At 36.0% G+C, this 22,222-nt stretch overlaps 1 protein-coding gene across 1 annotated transcript in view; it reads right to left on the bottom strand.

The window, feature by feature from the left end:
• Nucleotides 1-22,222, bottom strand: part of LOC129767774 (eukaryotic translation initiation factor 5B) — a 311,161-nt gene that overhangs the window by 175,619 nt on the left and 113,320 nt on the right. The window contains exon 6 of the mRNA XM_055768962.1: nt 13,729-13,805. Coding sequence (XP_055624937.1) covers nt 13,729-13,805 — 77 coding nt within the window. The remainder of the gene's footprint in view (nt 1-13,728; nt 13,806-22,222) is intronic.

The following is a 22,222-nucleotide window of genomic DNA, read 5'->3' as shown; positions in this document are numbered from 1 at the left end:
AGGGGACTGGAAGCAACTACTACCTGTTATTATCAAGGGTTCAGAGCAAGCCGTCATCCAGTCTACCCATAGATTTAGTTATTTGTGGCCTTTGTTTCAAACGTACACTTTGCGAACAAACATGCGGGCAGATGCCGGTCAGCGAGAGTTTTCCGAATGGTTGGAAAAAGTCGGCTCAGGCCATCTACAAGTTTCGGACTCCGATCATGGTTCAGAGGAGTACATTTACATCGAGCCAAACATGGTGATGGATAATGAAAAACAAGTGCTCGACTGGGTTTTTGACGGCGACACACTCCACAATCCGTTCTTGCTGGCTGATGTTGTTTTGTTGACGGTACAGAACAAACGTACAATGGAACTTAACGAAATTATTATGAGTAAGTTCCATGGTCACGAGCACGTGCTTATGGGTAGCAACACAATCGTTGTCAAAGATAATCAGAATCCAGATATTCCTGTGCTGCAACCAGAACACGTGGCTCATCGTTTACCTAACGGTTTTCCTCCCACAAAGTTGATTCTCAAGAAAGGAGCAGTCGTGATGCTGCTACGAAATTTGGACGTCACCAACGGACTTTGTAACGGTACTCGGTTATTGGTTAAAGAAATTTGTAGTAACCGCCTCCTGCGATGTGGACGTATCAGTCAAGTTTCTGATTCAGATGAAGATGTATTGATTCCACGAATTGATTTTAACTGTGAGAGTGAAGACGGTATGGAGTCATTCAAGCGTCGTCAGTTTCCTGTAAGACCGGCCTTCAGCATGACTATTAATAAGTCGCAAGGACAAACATTCCGGAAAGTTGGTATTGTTCTATACGAGCCTGTGTTTTCTCACGGTCAATTATACGTGGCTTTATCGCGCGTGCGAAACCGAGACTCTCTGCGTATTGCCACTCCTGGATTCAAAGCTGTTGCTCGCCTTGGTCGGTTAGACGAAGTCTTCGTGCGTAATGTCGTTTACGGCGAAGTGATAGAAAGAAGTGATCCAACAAACAATTCAGGACTTTAAATAATTATTCCCAATAAATAAAAGCTGTGCGTAAGTATTCATTGCAGAATTATGTGTCAAATTACCTACTGAAGGCAACCAAATCTAAGTACACATACCCACACACACACGGGAAACTTATGAAAACATGGGACTGGGCCGCTAGTATGTGGATAAAAAACAAATAATAAAAATATTTTTTGACTCGATTATATATAGGATTTGATTATATACAGTGAAAAAAAAATCCAAGACTGTATATAATCGAGTCCGTGCTGTATATGATGGATACATTAAAATATTTCAATAAAGCTTCCGGAATCTCTGGCGAGTTACCATAGACATGCGTTGTTCTGATGGAACACAACACCTCTCTATTGGCCAATTCTGGATCTTAATTTAGTGTATTGCACTAAAACAAAAAAAAATAAGGAAATTTAAAACAAAAATTACAACAAAAAAAAATAAAACAAAACAATGAAATAGTATCGACACCATAGACACTATACACAATTTCAGCGGTCTGGCGTGCCTTTTCGCCTTTATCAAAAAAAAGTGTAAAATGTACCAAATTTTCTCTTTGTTGACTTCCATGGTTAACACTCCGTAACTCATAACTGAATGGAAAAATTAAAAAACAGCAAAAGATTTTTTTTCTTATTATGAACTTGAAATTGTATAATCGATATTACGCGAGATATCGATTGCTACAGCCAGCTATCGAGAATATAATGGATTACTTTTTCCCCAGCCTAATATTTCAAAACATCCGAATTACACGTTAAATTTACCGAAGACACATAAAGACACATAGTAGTTTTGTGTAGAACTCACCAAAACAAAGATATATTTTTTTTGAAAACTCGTAACCATTTCACTGTAGCCACGTAGCCATTTATTCGAAGGACATCTGTGTATTAGGGTGGCAGCGAAAATGGTCATGCCAAATTCCAAAAACCGACCATGTACATTTTGTTTATTGGCCCAAAAAATGACCTATGCAAAATTTCAGCTCAATCGGACATGATTTAGGGGTGCCTCAAAGCGCTCAAAGTTTTGATGTTTTGATCCGCGAAAATGTACCAAGGGGGAGTAAAGGACATTTGGAAAATTGATTTTTATTTTCGATGCCAAATGACTTAAAAATGCATGAAACGTCGAGATCAGGTGTCATTTCGAAAAAAAAAATTGGCTGAAAATCGACCTTTTGAACCTATCATGAGAGACAATGAAGGTGTGGAAAAAAAATTATCGAATTTAAAGAACCGACCATGTTCATTTTGTTTATTGGCCCAAAAAATGACCTATGCAAAATTTCAGCTCAATCGGACATGATTTAGGGGGGCCTCAAAGCTCTCAAAGTTTGTTCGTAAATAGTACTCCTCCGAAACGACCGATTTGAATGAAATTATACCCAAAAAACTTGGCAGGGATGATAATAGGTCGTTTTGGCTCCACTCAAAAAAATATATTTTTTCTGTGTTTTTTGCATAAATTTGGTTTGAAAACATTTCATACAACCATATGAAACCAATTTTCACTCCTATCTTCTATTTTTTATCGCGTAATTTGTATTTTTGTATAAACAATTCCGAGTAATTGATCCGTTTGATTGATTCTTTGCAAGTGGGGAAAATATTGAACGCAAATTCTCGCTGATAATGATTTTTCATTATGGATGAAGTTTTGGCGGAAATTAAAGGAGATTTATAGAAAAATCGTTAAGTTCAGACTGTCTTCTAAGTATTAGGCTGTCAAAAAAGTCCTGCGGTATTTTTTTTGAATTTTTATTTGTTCATAAAATTAGTTACAATCATCGCCGTTTTGTTCGATGACTTGTTCCCAACGAGATGCCAACTTCATAATACCCCTGTTATAGAAGCTCGCTTCCTTATTGGCAAAAAACTCGGATAGCCAATTTTCACAGGCCTCTTTTGTGGCTAACTTCTGACTACCTAGCTCGTTCGCCATGGACAAAAACAGGTGGTAGTCACTTGGTACAAGGTCCGGACTATACGGCGGATGTAAAAGAACCTCCCATCCGAGCTCTCGGAGCTTCTGGCGCGTCACCAAAGAAGTGTGTGGCCTGGAGTTTTCCTGATGGAAGACAATGCGGCCTCTGTTCATCAAAGATGGCCTCTTCTTCATGAGTGTTACCTTCAAGCGGTCCAGTTGTTAGCAGTACAGGTCCGAATTGAGCGTTTGGCCATAGGGAAGCAGCTCATAATAGATTATTCCTTGACAATCCCACCAAACACACAGTAGAACCTTCCTGGCCGGTCATGAGGGCTTGGCCACCGTCTGAGCCGCTTCAGCGGGCTTCGACCACGACCGTTTGCGCTTCACGTTGTCGTAAGTGCCCCCCTTTTCATCGCCAGTCACCATCCGCTTCAGAAACGGGTCGAGTTTATTGCGATTCAGCAGCGATTCACATGCGTCGATACGGTCAAAGATATTTTTGCGTCAACGTGTGTGGCACCCATACATCGAGCTTCTTTGTGAATCCAAGCTTCTTCAAATGGTTAATAACGGTTTGATGACTTATCCCCAGCTCTTGGCCGATGCTACGGCTGCTACTATGCCGGTCTTTCTCGGCTAATTCAGCGATTTTGTCGCAATTTTCGACGACAGGCCTTCCGGAGCGTGGCGCATCTTCAACGACCTCTACACCAGAACGAAAACGTTGAAACCATCGTTGTGCGGTGGAAATGGAAACTGTATCGGGTCCATAAACTGCACAAATTTTATTGGCAGCTTGAGATGCAGTTTTGCCTTTGTCATAGTAGTACTGTAAAATATGTCGGATTTTCTCTTTATTTTGCTCCATATTTGCGACACTATAACTCACGAACGACTTAACCAAACAAAACACTGTCAAGGACTATATTATAGCGCGCAAAAATACCAACAAGCTATAGTATGACTCGATACAATGAATACAACTAGAACGCGTTTACAACGACACCTCGCGGAAATACCGCAGGACTTTTTTGACAACCTAATATTTAAATAACAGTACTGATTTTCATTCGAATTTTAGCAATTAAAAATGGCTTTCGTGGCCTGTTAATCTGATGGAGAATTGCTCGAGGAATACGGATTAATTATTTCGATGTTCATTTTACGTCAAGGCAAGATTAGCACATTTCATAGCGCGATTGAATTGAGGTCGATCGGATTTCAGAATGCAAAAGTCGATTTCAATCGGGGTTCAAAGCAATCGGATTCCGGAATATGGATAACTACTCAATATTGTTCCCACAAACATGGTTCATGGCCCAGGTAGTGATCTAAAACTTATATCATGTTGCATGGCAGATGGAAAATGTACAAAGCGTTTTCAAAAAAGAATTTATCAACGACACGATCAAAAGCGTAAGGTGATATCCGATATATCAACGAACTCTGATACTGGTGGATGAATATCAACATTCAATGCTCAGATTAATGTCAAGCTTTTCAGTTCGATGAAGAGCAATAAATACATTTGCAAGTCCGTGAAAAAAGGAAGCAATATGGATATGTTTCGAATTCAGAATACCGATGTGAATACTTCTCGATTGAATCAAAACGACGAAATATTGAGTTATCAAAATGGTTGGTACATCAGCTCCAATGAAGTTGTTTGATGTATCTTTGGTTCCTAATTTGTGAACGCGACCTAACACATATAAATTGATCCGTCCATATTGAAAACGACAGCGCGTATTTTTAACTAGCTGGACAGCACAATTAATATTGATTTATTAATATTGATTTTCTTTAGTTTATTTTTCCAAAAGTATATTATTATTTTTACCTTACCTTTGGCATTAATGTTAGTTACGAGAATAAAACACATTTTATAAAAAAAGGTGTTTCGTTTGTTTTTGTTTAATTTTTGTTGGCGATCCGTTTGAACTTCATCAAAGAATGGATCGCGTCGCACTCGGGTGCGGGAATACCATTTTCCAACAGTCCAATGCAATACACGGTAGAATCTTCACGTATCTACCCAATATCTACGAGGAAACAATCATTCTTCGATCACAATCGATTAATTTTATAGATAGTTAAAACATTAATAAACACTTAGAATGTGTTAGTTATTTTTTAATTAACAGCTAAAATATTCACTAGAGATAATTTGAATGGCAGAACAACGTTTGCCGGGTCAGCTAGTTTCGTTCTAAAACATGAAAAAATAATCTACAACTTACAATCTACAACCCACCATCAATATAAATAAAACATAACAAAACATAAAACATATTTCTTACAAGGCATTCTTTATTTCTTTTTTTGATGTGGAAAAGTAAAACTCCATAGCTCATTTTCTCATCAAAACATCGTTGTTTTTTTAGTATGACACAAAAAATCCCCTCCACTTTTCAATAAAAAAAAATAAACAAAATATTCAGTGATCAATGTGGAAAAAAGGTGAAATTTTGTTGCCGACATAGCTTCAAAACACAATTCACTTGGTCACAAGATGTTTACTTTAAAGAAGTGTCAAAAGAAGTACATTAGGGTGGCAATGGATGTATGGAAAAAATTTCATCATCGAATTTCAACAACCGACCACGTACATTTTGTTTATTGGCCCAAAAAAATTATCTGTGCAAAATTTCAGATCAATCGGACATGATTTAGGGGTGCCTCAAAGCACTCAAAGTTTAGATTTTTTGATCCTCGAAAATCTTCCAAGGGGGGAGTAAAGGGAATTAGGAAAATCGAAATTTTTTTTCGATGCCAAATGACTTAAAAATGCATGAAACGTTGAGATCTGGTGTCATCTCGAAAAAAAAATTTTTGGCCGAAAATCGACCTTTTGGGACTTAGCCTGAGAGGCAATGAAGGTATGGGAAAAAAATTATTATCGAATTTAAAGAACCGACCATGTACATTTTGTGTATCATTTTTTTGGGCCAATAAATGGTCGGTTTTTGAAATTTGACATGACTATTTTCGCTGCCACCCTAAGGTACAAAAATGAAAAATGCACAATAATATTCTTACTGTAGTGGGTGTTTTTATTTAAAGTTTCACAAAATTTATTAAATTTGTTATGTTTTTGATTTGATGAAATTGATTAACAACATAATCAATTTCATCAAATCAAAAACATGGGAAAATTTTTAAATTTTTAACAAGAAAATGCTGACTTCATTTCAAAAATCATATAGAATGGGTTGCTTGTGGAATTTTTATTGTGTTGAACATATATCACAACATTTTTTTCAGCCGATACGGATTATAATCTGCAGTCGAACAGGATTATTTTCAATCCTATGGTTTCTAGCCTATTTCCATGCAGAAAATTATTTAAATTGGTTGATTTGGTTTTTGATGATGAAAACAAATGAAAAAAACCTTTCCGACACGGAACTAGTTCTGTCAGCATTTAATGGGACAACTCAATGACAACCAATGGGCAATACTCTCTTTGACATGTTTTCAATGTATTTTTGATGTAGGATTACGGTTTTCATCAAATATGCCAAATCAGAAAACAAATCAAAAACAAAACATCGGTCGCTGTGAATGCAAATATGCAGTGCTTTTCCTACGGACACTGTGAAAAGAGGATTATTAAAATTCAAGCTAAACCCGTTAGTAAATTATTGCAACGAGCCCAAGTATATATCATTTTCAATTTCCATTACAAAATTTGACTCAGTCAGCACCCAATAGTCTTTCTCATTACTGATGTCTCACAAAGGCGGTTGTGTTTGATACAAAGTACGAGTACAAAATAACTCCGCAGAGTCGATAGACTACTATGAAAAAAAACCTATGACCGTTGTGTATCAGCTGAGAAGAAAACGCCAGGTAAGCCTTCTACAAGGCTAGATGCGAAGATTCGAAACGTCTATAATAAGAAGAAAAACGCTCGCAGAGTGTGCTCAGTGCATTGACAATAAGGACACAAAATTCGACAAACGGTCGACTTGGGTATTGTTCGCCTTCGATACAACCCCCTTGTATTTTTCAATAAAGTATTATTTATACAAAAAAAACAGTGAGATATAATCTTAGAAATGTCTCCTTGTAAACTATTAGCCTTGAGTCTACTTTGTTTTAGTAAATCTCCATTTCATAAAGACGCAATGACAGCGTTCTTTACCGCAATTTCATAAATTGTATTGATAATTTTCAGTAAAAACAGCAATATAGAAAAGAAGGTTTAATTTTGTTTTACAACAACAATTTGAGGTAAGTATTTAAATAATGTATTTTAGTTTTTTTTGTATAGCATGTTGATCATATCAGAAACAGTGAATATTTAACATCAACCCTTTGAAACTGATATTGTATGGAATAGCTCAAAACTAAAACTACAAAGTTATCTAGTTGATGGCTCTAAAAGTAAAGTAAAAATACACTCGAGCAAAAAAATTAAAGGAACAAAGTGTGAAATCGAGTTTTTTAAATTATGTTTCAAACAAAATCTTTGAGTGATTTTTAAATGTTGTAACTTCGTGAAAAATAAACGCATGAAGATGAGATCATTTTAAAACTCTGAAGTTTTAGAATGTTCCACGAACACATTATTATCTTGGTGCGTGTAAATGTAGCGGACAAAAATATCGAGCAAAAATAAAAAAAATCAATTTCTTTCTGTTTTATTTTTAAAGTTTTCTCTAATTTTTACTCTCTTTTTATATATTTCGTTTTAATTTAGAATATTTTTTTTAAATAACTCGAGAAACATATATTGATGATGATGTATTTGGGAAAGTAGTTGAAAATTATAAGCAAATTCATAAAATAATATCACAAACATGTTCAAATAGCCTATCTATATCTATAAAAATGGATTTCTGTCTGTTTGATTCTTATGGACTCGGAAATTGCTGAACCGATCGACATAAAAATTGGTGTGTAGGAGTTTTTTGGGCCGGGGAAGGTTTTTATGATAGTTCGAGACCCCTCTCTAAAGGGGGGCTGCACATGAGACACAAATTTCTACATTACTCGAGAATTAATCAAGCAAATGAAACGAAATTTGGTATGTGGAGGTTTTAGATGAAAATGATTCTATGGGTATTAGATACTCCTCCCCTTAGAGAGGGCTGCCATACAAATGAAACACAAATTTCTGCATTACTCGAGAATTTATCAAGCAAATGGAGCCATATTTGGGATGTGAGGATTTTTGAGTACGAGAAACGTTTCTATGATGGTATCACACTCCTCCCTTCTCTGGAATGGAGAGGGGGTTCCATAAAAATAATACGTATATTACAACCAAATATGACAATTGAAAATTTTCTGAAAACTCTCAAGGAATATTCAAAAAATTAAATTCGCATGTGTTCTACAATTACATATTGACAAGGGTTGCTAGTCCATTTGATGTTTGCGGTAACGCAATTTATCTTCGTTCGAAAGTGAAAATGGATTTTAATGTGATCGTCTTCTACCTACATAAATAAAAATAAATAAATAAATAGAACGTGAATGTGATAACGAAAAATAAATTTTGGGCGGAACGAAGTCTGCCGGATCAGCTAGTTTATTATAAAAAAAAAACAATAAATTAGAAATATTTTTCCAAATATCTCGACAATGGCTGCATTTAAAAGGAGATTGGTAAAGAGCTTATTCATTTCAAATCACATCAGGATTCATAATTTGTGACTAAAAATTATTGTCAACATACAAAAATTCGAAGCTTCGAAAATTCATAAATATTGGATGATCCACAAAGTTCGCCAAAATAGTTTTACCGTCTTAGCCTGATTTTTTAAATTTTCTACGAGACTCCTTTTTTGAATGAAAAAATAAAAAAAAATATATATATATTTTAGATATTGCAAGTTATAGTTTTTTTTGTAGATAAAAAAAGAGAACTGATTTTTTTTCTTAGTGTATATTTTTTCACGTTTAAACATCAATACTCCATAACTCTTTCTAGGACAGTGTCCTCGTTCGGTACGTTCGGTACGACTTATAGTTTTTGAGATATAGATTATCAAAGATTTCTCTTACTAGAATCAATACGCCCTTTTCATAAGTTACGCTTGAGTCAAAAAATTCCCATTTGCTGTGGAAAACCCATATTTCCTCCAACTGTGCTGTGTTCTGTTTGAATAAAATGAAAAAAAAAGTTTGAAATAAAGTGACGATGTAGTCGTTCCCCAGCACCATTATTGCACATTTCTTTACCAATTCAACGCATCAACGCAGTGACTAAAAACAAAAATATGCGCGTATCATGCAAAAATACAGGAACTATCTCGCCAGACCCGATGCTCTGATCGAACGTAATTGCACCGCTTTTTGCTTTTTCTTTCATTCTTCCATTCTTTCTATGTATCGTGCTAAACCTCTCTAAAAACTATCAGTATCGGGAAAAAAATGTTCTTTGCTCGCTAGCTGGGAGACTGTGATTATGCAAATGGGTTATTTATACTCAGTTGAAAACAGGCGGACCTCACATTGTAATATTTTACCACATATCAGAGTTACCTGTATCTAAGAATAATCTGTATTTCTACAGGTTCTCCAGACTTTTTAAAACCAAGAATCTGTAGTTACAGATTACTGATTTTTTAAAATAACGTTCCAATATTAATTATGACTTGATGTCAATAATATTTTTTGAAATACAGGTCGATTGAAACATTCAAAATAAAATATATACTCTAGTCAATATATAATCGATCTATATTTGTATTGTTTTTTTGTATATGATACGATTGTATACCATTTTAGACTCGATATAATTGACAGTTAAAATAAAAAATATATTTCAAATATTACATATTTCAAGCGAAAATGAAATATCTCAACGTTAAGGTGAAAGTTAACCCTTTCCCGTACAACATCGAGTCTCACTCGTGGGTAGTTGAATAACATAGGGCACTAGAACGCTCAGCAGGCTAGTGAAATCACTTGATGTGTGACGTATTAAATAATACGGGAAGGGGTTAATTGGCTATTATAAGTACAAAGGAGTAAAAATCGTGACTTTTGTAGATCCTAGTTAAAGATTCACCAAGGATTGTTCAAAATGGTATTGCAGCGAAATTAAAAAGGATAGAAGTTGGGTGTCAATGAACAAATTGTGGAGTGGTTAGAGAGCTTTAATTTGGTTGATAGAAACAGATAAAATTGAGAATAACACCTTAAAAACACAAACTTTTAAGTTTTTCACTTCAAAAATGTTACATCAATGCACTAATTTGGAAGTTTCACCACTGTGGTCCTGATCACGAACGTCACTTCACGGTGAAAACGAAATGACGTGCATGTATCCAATATCCAATTTTCACCGCGAAGTGGCGTTCGTGATTAAGCCATGTATCCTGTATTATATTTTCGCATCCTTCAGATGAAAGCAACAGAATTGTCCTACGTAGTGCAATTTTTTAATAATACCCAGTTGAAGGCGAACAGAGCCCGAAACGTTGGAAAAGTTCAATAACTCTGTCATTGTTGAAATTCGAACATATGCGTAGAAGGATTTATTCCATCAAATATAATCCGTTATCACTTCTGAAATAATTAGTTTTTTTTATGCGAAAAAGGTAATTTATGACAATTTTATGACAATTGAGGGGCTTAGAATACAAGGGGTGTAAGTGACTTGATCGATTTCTCTTTATCAACTTTTTCTTCAGTTAATAACTCAACTGCAAAAACGTTCCAATTTGAGTTTGCTATAGAATCCGATAGATGAGGCTCTGACTTGTCTTCCGCAATGTCAAATACAGCTGGGAATGTATTTGCAGCTAAGTTATGACCAAAAGAGAGAGTCGATGTAGAGAAATCGATGAAATCACTTACCCCTCAATTAAATTCTTTGTTTATATTCAAAAAACGGAAGATATATGAATAAAAACAAACAAATATTTTTTTTTGACTCGATTATATATAGGATTCGAAACGAAAACGGAAACTGCATACCGTTCTGAATCATATTTCGGACCCTTAAGGCATATGATGCAGAAAACAGATCTCGACTTTATGCACAGGTATTATTTGGTTGATATTTTTAATAAATTAGTTCAATATGTCTTTAAGCTTTCTACTTTGGTACCCTTTTAATTGAAAACATTAAAAAATCATCGAATAAAATGCTTTTCAAATCAAGCGAATAAGAATCAAACTTCGGACGCCATTCTTAAAAAAATCAAATTTCGGACAGATTCAATTCAAATTTCGGACACTTTATTTTGTAGTTTTTTGAACGAAAATTACATTACACTTGATTATATTTTATAGTCAACTGTGAAACACTTACCAAGCAATCACAGTAACCTGATAACGATGATGAGAACTGATGAAACACAAGAGAAATTTAAATATTGGTGAAGGGGTAAATTCTACGTGCTCGCGCTAAGCAAACGTGAACCACAAACGATAATGAGTGGATTTTGGATTTTGGATGGATTTTTTCTTACTATGTAATAATTCAAATGTAATTCTTAAATGAAGTGACAGTGAAACCAAGGGATTACTCTAAAGAAGCAATTGTGATATTCATTTTATAGTTATATCATCAGTGCATCAAGCAATTCAAGATATTAGAACAAAGTGTCCGAAATATGATTCAGAACGGTATAATCGAGTCAGCCTTGTAGTTAGTTTGTCGCGGTAAAGTCCGATCTATTGATTTATTAGGTTCAAACCAACCTACGAAGCGATTGTTCGTGAATTTATTGAGGATGTGATAGATTATAAACTACGTTGCGCAATGTGGGTTAATGGAAAAATGGGAATGCTTCCAATTTTCGTTAATTAAAAACGATTCGATTGACAATTCATCAAAAGCCTTGTTGGAGTTGGCAACATCATTTTCGATTATTGAGAAACTTTGTGGGTGTAAAAACGTTGGCCATTCAAACAATTAAGCATACTCGGAATGAAGAAGAAAAAAAACTAGACGATTTGTGAAAAGGACAGAACCTAAGTTCTTTCTCTAAAATTCTTACAAAAAAATCTTGTTCTTTGACAAGGTCTTATAACATACTAAATTTTAGTCAAAGAATAAAATGCAGGTGATTAAAAATATCAAAACTAATTTTAAATAAATACCCTGAAAAACATATTTTGAGAATTTTGATTCATTTCTGTCAAACCTTTTTTTTATTATGAAAAAAATAATATGAATAGCCCATTCAAATAACAATCATCCGTCGGAATAAAAGCACTTCTGCAAGGTGAGAGTTTTTCTAACAATTTTATAATTTTTTCATGTTTTCTTTGGAAAATTACTCTTGTTAATAGCCCTTGACGAATTTCATCCCAATTCGACTGGCTATAAAAATGGTATTTCAGATTGCAGTTAAACCTTTTAGGTGTAAAAATAGCGACCCTTAAGCAACTGTGCATACTTGAAATTTTCTCAAAAAAAAATAGGGAAAAAAAGTTTGCAGAAAATGTCAATCGCAAAAATTCACACAAAAAAGTTTTTGTAAAAACTCTTTCCCTGTAGAGGTGCTCATATTCCGATAATGATTGATGTATCAGCCATTCATATATTTTTTCCTGACTTACAAAATATTATAAAAAGAAATTAAGTTGAATTTTTAAATAATATTTTTTTCAGTGCATTTATTAAAAATTGTTTCATATTTTTAATGAAAATTTTAAAATCTCTCCAAAATTTCATTGGTTTACCAAAATATGTAGGTTTTACAGTTCATAAATTAGAATTTCTGTAAAAATATAGGCCCTTTTCAAAAAGTCGTCTAGATTATTTTTTTAGTAATTATAAATGCCAAGGTTGTTTGAATAACAATGTCATGAAACCAACAAAATTTCACTGCAATATGAGATGAGCACATGACGAAATGTTGAATCATTTCTATAAAGATAAGAACAAAAATGAAGAAGCGCATTCCATTTGTCTTTATATCGCTGATTATCGTAAATGAGATTTAGAAAAAAAATACATCATAGCTCCTTCATCTCCTCCAAACCCGGTGCACTTGATAAGACAAAACATCGAACCATGAGCTCACTCCAACCGCAAGGCGTTGGAACAGCTGCAGTGAGCTTAAGTGCAGGATATGGGTCGACAATAATTCTAGCCCGCAAATGGGTTGGATTTGGTGATAAAATTCGGTCGAAGACCGCGCACCATTGCCCCTCTCCCGGACCGGTTCGGCGGATGCTATTTTAAGCATTTCTAATAGCAACACAACAACGAGGGTACCCGTGAGTAATTATTGCACCAACGTCACGTACAGGGTAGACCGCGATAATTACAGTTTTATGGCAAACGGATACCTTGGTGCACCACCGGATGGCGGGTTAACGATTGGGCGATAAAGAAACAAAGTTGCGAATCGCTGAACGGGAGCCGTGTGCATTGTGCAATCGGTGGTACCGGGTTTTGTTCGTTAGCCGAAAATCGGGGATTGACTAGGAAACATATATACTGTCTAGAAACCAGAAGCTCATTCATTTCCACCAGCTATATGTTACAGCGATTTGGGTAATCCGTCTTAACAAAAACAACGATATGGCTGTTCGTTTACTCGCAGCGAACAGTGACATTAAAATCGAAAATTCATTCTGAGCGTGGCATTTTAATGGCACCCATTAGCATGACGGGTAGAGTAGCTCACAGCTGAGTGAAAGAGTTGATGAAGAATTTTAATAGAGGAAAACATCCGAAAAATATAGAGAGTACGTTTTTTTTATTCCTTTTTCATTCTTCACATGGTTCGATGATCAGGATTCTATCATTATGATCAAAATTTTCCCTGAAGAGAATAAATAAATCTCCCGATACTTACTGATTTTCGTGTTCCAGCATAGTTGACGCTTTCATCACATCTCGTTTGACAACAGGACCGATTCGAATGCCGGAATACTGCAAGGAAAATTGAAAAAAAAAATTGATTGTAGTATGCCACAGGTACAATGTTTTGATCAGTCGAGTCGAGGATACCCATCATTATTATAATCTGTAGGAAAAGATGAAATTTATTTCTTTTCATTTTCAACGCTTGAAATACAATGATCTATAGCAATGTCCTTCCAACGTCACAACAATGATAATAAGCCATTCGTGCTCTTTAACCAATCATGATTTATGGCAATCAAGAGCAGGACTATCTTTTCGAGATGATTTTAAACAAAATCGAGATCCTAAGCAACCATAACATTGCAGAAGACGGAAAGAGTTATGCAGATTCTTGAGAAATAAATCCACAAAGAAGCAGAACGAGAAATATACAATATGTAGAACAGGTACGACAAAAAAACGCAGAACACGTTCACTAACAGGCCAGCAGCAGAAGTTGATCAATAAGCTCAGCAAATCTTCTGATTGAGTGGATCGCTAAGAAGAAAGGATAGCAACCAGTTGGCTGGCGCCATCGATTTATATTCGATTAGCATAAATTTTCTGTTCCAACATCGCCTTCTGTGCGATGCTGACCAGCGACCGACCATCCGTTGGGATCGGATTGTTTGGTAAACAGCACGAGCGCACGAAGGAGTATTTCTTTTAATTAGATACTGCGTTTCTAGCGATACCGGATTTATGGCGAATCCATGGTTTCTACTATAGAACAATGTGTATGAAGAAACGAATTAGTAATTATGTTATAATTTTCAGAAGTGACACATTTCCCACAATCGATTGCTGAATCAGCGTTACGGCCATTGTCTCTGCGATGGATGCCGACGACAAATTCTTTTGTCGCACACTGTAATGATGATAGACGTGACCAGACTTTACGTCCGGTCCGGCCCCGGCCGAGAGAGAGCCGATTGTTGACCACTCATTCCGCGCTAAAAGAATGCATACTTTCCGCCGTTTTCATCAAACCATCCGACCCACACACACACACACACACGCACACGTACATACCAATGTACTCATTTCCTCCACACGAGAGGGAAAGAGAGAGAATCCATACATGCTGAAATGTACTTCCGTTCGCGTTTTCCATTGTATTGTTTGTCGATCCGGTATGCGAACGCGGCCGGATTCGACATTGACGATAATGATGGCGCGGTGGCGTTTTAAAGTACAAATAATTAGACCGCACACATTCGCTGCACACACACACACACACACAGAAGGTACGGTGTCTGCGGGTGACGTGTTGACCTAATGGAGGTAATTCACAAGTGAATCGGATTGGAGGAAAAAATTAGCATTCTAAAGGGTGATTTCAAAGAGGGCTTTTAAAAATAAAACAAACAAAAAATTTTAGAAAAATGTACCGTTTTGTATTCCGAACAGTCTCAAATTCCGAACACTTCATTCTTAAATGTAAATTTACTATACTTCAATGTTATAAATAATCGAATAATGAAAGCCCTGACATTCTTTGAGGTATAAGCTATATTTTAACATCATTTACAGGCATTGATACAGCCTATAATTAATAATATTAAACATTTACAGAAAAGTGACGGTCAAAACCAAAGATAAAATGCTTGCGTTAGCAAATTGCGTAAAAAACAAGCATCGTTAATTTTTCAGTTTTTGTAGTTGTTTCAAATTTTTTGTTTGCCTTTTTTCATGTTAACTGCTGAAAATGTAAGACTCTACAATAAAAAGACGAAAAAAAATATTCTATGCAGAAATATTCATTGAAATTAGTATCTAAGTAGTGTTCAGAATTTGAATCAAATTGCTATGCATGATTCAAATATCGAACACTTCATTTTGAATGTAAATTTACTGGACTTTAATGTTTTTTTTCCAAAATATATATTTTATTAGGGCACATATGGCGTTAGCCTGACGGGGCCGGGAGTTCAATATTTTGACAATTTTTGTCTTACGACTATGTTAGTAATATGTAACCGATTACTCGCGGTTGGCTCGAGGTTAGTATTACAAAGATTCTCATAATTGGGATGTTGCAGTCTCCAGTACTCTGTATGTGTGGCCGACACGGGATACTTCCTATTGGGGTGCAACTGATCATTAATCAGCGACGCCTCCCTAATCTGTACCTCATATCAATCGTGGTGCATTTCTCTTGACTCGAGGAATCCAGGGTAGAATAGTCACTGGGCGGTACAATCTTCAGCTCGTGTAGAGTTGTCATAAGCGGTACAACCTTTGGCTCTTGTTGAATGTTCAGTGGCCTGCACAACCTTCGACCTGTGTATCTGTAAAGAGTATGTGTATGAATTGCCGCGACTAAGTAAAAGTTTATCGATCGGTTAGGAGGGATATGATACAGGGATACAACGGAGGAAACATCATTAAACGTTGAAATCGACGTTTCTGTGGAACAGGTATAGATGAAGCAGAAGATCAGGATCCCGGCTACCTAAGATATCCCGGACGGGGATATCCGATTGTCTGCCTAGTGCCCTCAATGCTCTGGAAAGCTGAGAGCGGACAGCATGGAACCGGATACACGACCAGACAACATGCTCGATGTCGTGGTAGCCATCGCCACAATCGCCAAAAAAATTGTTTGCTGCGAGCCCAATGCGATAAAGATGCGCGTTTAGGTTGTAGTGATTGGACATAAGCCGAGATATCACGTGAATGAAATCACGACCTACATCCAACCCCTTGAACCATGCATTCGTCGAGACCTTACGGATAATCGTGTGTAACCAACGACCGAACTCATCTTCACTCCACATGCGCTGCCAACTTACGAGCGTGTGCTGACGAAGAATGTGGAAAAACTCATTATAAGCAATTTGCCTTTCAAAAAGTGTGCCTTCTAAAGCGCCTACCTTAGCTAGCGAGTCCGCTTTCTCATTCCCCGGAATCGAGCAATGAGAGGGAACCAATGCTAAGGTAATCTTGAATAATTTTTCGACCAAAACACTCAATAGTTGTCTTATTCTTGTTAGGAAATAAGATGAGCGTTTATCAACTTTCATTGAGCGGATTGCCTCTATTGAGCTGAGACTGTCTGAAAAAATAAAATAGTGGTCGATGGGCAATGTTTCAATGATCCCTAATGCGTAATATATCGCACCCAGTTCAGCGACATACACGGAACAAGGATCTTTGAGTTTGAAAGAGGCACTGGAATTTTCATTGAAGATGCCGAAGCCAGTGGACCCGTTTATGAATGAACCGTCAGTAAAGAACTTTTTTTTTTATCCCATCCGTTTATTAGGCTCATTTAGCAATTCAGCTGTCACAGAGCCGAATTTATTCGTATACATTTTTATGTTAAGATAACTATTGTTGTATATTATTTAGGCTTAAGATTCCTATCCATCGATAAACATTTGTTTTTTTTATGTATAACACAGTAGCTGTTTAGGCCTAAGAATATTCCAATTCTATCGATACACAACACATACCGCCTTTTTCGGCGTTAGAATATTCCTATTGTTCGAATGTTCACAGTTGGACTGTTCACAACGGGACTGCTGATATGAGGCTTCCATTGCTGTGTTAGAATTAGCACCAATTACCGATACAGCAGATCGTAATGTGAGCGGTAAGGGACTGGGATTACCGACACATGATGATTGTTGCGTGGACGTAGTAGCTAGAATAACACACAAAGATGGTCAGTTGAGGGGCCCTGAGTTATTAGCTCATGATCGTTCGCTTAGTAGCGGACACGCAACCAATTAGGCTACGAAGACCCCCTAAAGAACATTTTATCAGATCTAACTTTTCCATATTTTTCCGAAAATATCGACGGAATAACATTGGATCGTAGATGATCTTGGATTCCATGGATTTTTTGTCTCATGGACAGATCAAAAATGACAGAAGAATTGCAAAAGTATGGGAAGCAAACTTAGTTGGAGATGCCCGGTGAAGGATGCACTTCATGGGTAAGGAACTCATGGTATAAAGACATAAAACTTGGAGTCAGTTGGAGTATATTTTCGAAGTTATCAATCATCAATGGATTCATGATCTTGCAACGGATGAGAAATCTGTAGGATAATTCTGTGAACCGAAGAGTAAGCGGGGGTACTCCGTATCCGTATGTGTCGAATGGCAAACACCCCATTGCTATACGCAAGCAACGATATTGTATTCTCTCCAGCTTGAGAATATGAATCCTGGCAGCTGATCGGAAGTAAAAACTGCCATATTCTAACACTGATAATATCGTTGTTTTGTACAACTGAATGAGGTCTCCTGGATGGACGACCCATCATGTTCCGGTTATTGTTTGGAGAAAATAGATTCTTTGCTGGCATTTCTGTTTCAAATACGCAATGTGTCTCCCCCAGATACACCTAGAATCAATATATACACCCAAGTATTTGAAAAACATCGAGTGCCTGATCGTTTTGCCGGATAGGTGAAGCTGGAATTGGGCGGGTTCGTGCATCCTAGAAAAAACGACCATTTCAGTTTTCTCCGTAGAGAATTCGATACCCAGCTTGAGGGCCCACGTGAACATTGAAATGTTGAAATGTATAATATAGCTTTTTTATATCTTGCAACGAGTTTTGCAGAACGACGGGTTTTGTACCCGTGAAGGAAATAACTCCATCGTCTGCAAGTTGTCTCAGCGTGCAGTCTCTAGTTAGACAATCATCCATATCATTGACGTAAAAACTGTACAAGAGGGGGCTTAGGCAGGAGCCTTGCGGTAGGCCCATAAAACTGTAACGAGAAGATTTCTACTTTAATAACGAGACTTTAGTAACGAGAAGATAGAAAACTTTAATGTTATAAATAATTGAATAATGACAGCCTTGACATTCTTTGGGTTATAGGCTTCATTTGAACATCATTTACAGGTGTCGATACAGCCTATAATTTATAATATTAGGCATTTGAAAAAAAAGTGACAGTTAAAACCAATGATAAAATGATTTCCGTAAAAGACAAGCAACGTTAACTATTCAGTTTTTGTAGTTTTTTCAACATATTTGTTTGCTGTTTTCATTTAAAATGCTAGAAAAGGTAAGAGACTTTAATCAATTTATGAAAAAATGATATTTTGTTTTGAATTATTCATTAAAATTAGTATTGAAGTAGTGTTCGGAACTTAAATCAAGTTTTGACGCATGAATCAAATTCCGAACAGAAAATGTTTGAACACACTGTTTTCAGGCAAATACAGCGATAGTTCACAAATTGGGGCACAAGGATAATCCAATTCTGGAACAACAATATAAAAAATACCATTTGTTAACAAATGTTTGCAAGCTCTTGCCTTGCAAAACACAGGACGCAGGCGCAAACCAACGAGAGTAAAATTCATTTTCTTAGTCAGGTTTTCAACTAAAACCACAATAACAAAACCGGGGTCCTGAAGTAACAGGTCGGACTCGATTATATACTGATTCGATTATACAGCCATTCCATGCCAACGCGATATAGTGATTCTCCGATTTATTTTTTTTTCCTAAAATAACTTTTTTTCAAAAAATCATAACTTTTGAATTACTGGACCGATTAGATGATCGATATATCAAATTAAAGCCAGTTAGATGGTTAGGTATTTTTAAAAGATAATACATCTGCAAAACAATTGAATTTTATTTTCATAATACGTATTTGTTTTTTATAGTTCTCATGGTCTCGGGACCATGGGCACTGTATTTTTTATATGTTTTCTTGAAAGCTGATGATTTTTACCTAACATATCAAAAAGTCAGAGATGTATTCTTTTTCGTTTTTGAATTATAATTTTTCAAAGTTAATCGATGATCTAAAAAATCTTCTCTCCTTTTTTTCAAAAATGGAATCCTATTCGTATAGATCTCGTCTAGTCGCATAGGAATATCGAACGAAGACTAAATCATGTTAACTTTGAAAAATAATGACTCAAAAACAATAAAAAAACACATCTCTGATTTTCGGATATGTTATGTAAAAAATGCTCGGCTTTCAAGAAAAAATATAGCGCCCTGGTCCCGAAACCATGTAAATTAATAAAAACGAATACAATCAATAATTACGAAAACAAAATCCATTTTTTTGCGAGTGAAATATTTTTCCAAGAAAAAAACTAGCTAATTCGCATTGTTTAGATATATCGATCATTTGAATCGGTCCAGTAGTTCTAAAGCTATGATTTTTTGAAATAAATGCATTTTTGCTGTTCGGAAATTGAGACAAAAGTGTTCGGAATACGAATTAGTGACATAAATGGTGTTCGAAATTTGAGACAAATGTGATTAATGTAATTTTTAGTTTTTCACCATGAAAATATATTTGTAAATAATTTTTTTTTAAATAAAATGAAAAAGAAGGCTCTATTGTATCCAAAAATTAAATCAATTTCGCGAAAAACTATCATTTTTAGTGATGAGACACTGCTTAATGGCCATCAAAGCTTAAGTGTTCGAAATTTGAGACAAAACGGTATGAAATTTCATTGGAAGCAATAATTTAGTGGTTACCATTCACTTTTTGATAACAGTTTCATGCATTACGCTTAAGCTGATCCTTAGGTCCAACAATGTACCTCTTTGTCATGCATTTCGATTGATATCTCACCTACGCGTTATTGTCTTCCAAGACCTCAATCAATGCTGGTTTATGTGTACAGATGAGAAACATCACGTAACCCCACAAAAAGTAGCATAAAGGGGAGGGTGGCCCTGACCCGACACCCTGGATTGCAACGGCCTTTCATGACATTAAATTCTTGCGACTTCGGCATTGAAATGTATAATATAACTCTTTAACTATGTTTTCTACAGATCGATGGGGTTCATGAACGTTAAAAAATGGTAATCCTAAACCGACCCCCCCATGGTCCTGAACCGACTCTCTATTTTTTGCAGCGAATCTACTCCCAACGGGCTGGAAGTTACACACACCTCCAATTATGTAGGTGATAAGTGAAAATGACTGACGAACGGAGAACGATTATAGTCTTATTTTGACTTCCGGATTGCTGATAATGGTTCTGAATGATCTGCAATGATCGAAACTACCTACGTAGTGGGCATTGCCCCCATCCAATGCTGATATCGTAAGGAGATAACAGCGGATGACGAATATCGTATTCCGATTCAATTTTGGAAATGAAGATGGTGGCTTCCGGTTTATTGCACTAAGAGACCCAAAATTAAGTTAGTAAGAGAGAAATGGCATTAGTAATATAACACATGCATGTTTCCGAAAACGGAAACGAAAACTGAAATGGAAACGGATACGGATACGGATACGGGTACGGAAATGGATATAAAAACGGATACATTCTCGATTCTCGTAAACGGCTACTGACAAAATTTAAGCCGAATCGGACTCGTAGTTTTTTTTGACCGTGAGTGGAAGCGGGCGTGTCCGCGGAGTTTAGAAAAATGGAAAAAATGAATATTCCTCCGTCGTCACTGCCAAATTGGTCGGATTGCACAACGAACTGCTGCCCCATCCACCATATTCTCCAAATTTGGCCCGGTACGACTTGTTTTAATTTCCAACCTTGAAAAAGTCACTCGCCGGGCAAAAAAAAAATTTGTGTCGAATGAGGTCATCGCCGCCACGGAGGTCTACTTTGCAGACCCATTAATTCTTTCATCCATTTTTTAGATGAATTCAAGAAGTTGGAGTATCGCTGGGTCAAAAAAAAGAAAGGAGACTATGTTGAGAAATAAATAGCCACTTTTCAAAATTTTTTGTTTTTTTTTGTAGGCTAAGTACTTATCGAACTGCCCTCGTATATCGTGTCCGCCCTGTAATATGAAGTTTTGGAATTATTAAATTAAGTTTTGAGGCACAGTACTGCTGTGTAATGTGTTCGTACGTGTTTTTTATATTTATGATTTTTTTTCATAATGTATGGAGGATTGAACGTACTATTTTGAGGCGATCCCTGAATACAGCTATAACATATGTCTGGATATAAAATATATCTGGATTTCAGTTGAAAAAAGCTATTTGATTCAGAAGGGACATATTCTAAAGGCATAAGTATAAATTTAGATGATAAATAAAGCATTTTCTTTAAAAACGCAAATTCCCGGTATAAATTTGACAAAATATATTACATATTTAATAAACATAGAATTGTGAAATTAAAACTCGAAACATAGAATAATTCCAATTGTGATAGTAGAGCAGTGACAATTGTGTGACAATAAACATTTGAAATATTGTCATACCAAATGTCATACAACAACTAAACACGGACGAATGTAACAAAATTTGTAAAAAAAAACAATACTCAATTGATTTCCACAATCTGACCAAAAAAGTCACTTGGAGTCAGGCATGGACTGCAGGGGCATCTCCCAACAAAGCATCCGCATCTTTGCCAAGAGACTGAGGAGAAGTAACAGCAGCTTGCAGTAAATCAATTATTTTGAAATGTTTTCCTAATTTTCACCGTCTGCATATTTTTCTATTTTTACGAAATC

This window comes from Toxorhynchites rutilus, chromosome 2, assembly GCF_029784135.1.
Source record: "Toxorhynchites rutilus septentrionalis strain SRP chromosome 2, ASM2978413v1, whole genome shotgun sequence".
In the NCBI taxonomy this organism is placed as follows: Eukaryota; Metazoa; Arthropoda; class Insecta; order Diptera; family Culicidae; genus Toxorhynchites; species Toxorhynchites rutilus.
The sequence above is the reverse complement of the archived record's forward strand: the minus strand, read 5'-3'. Positions and strand labels throughout refer to the sequence as shown.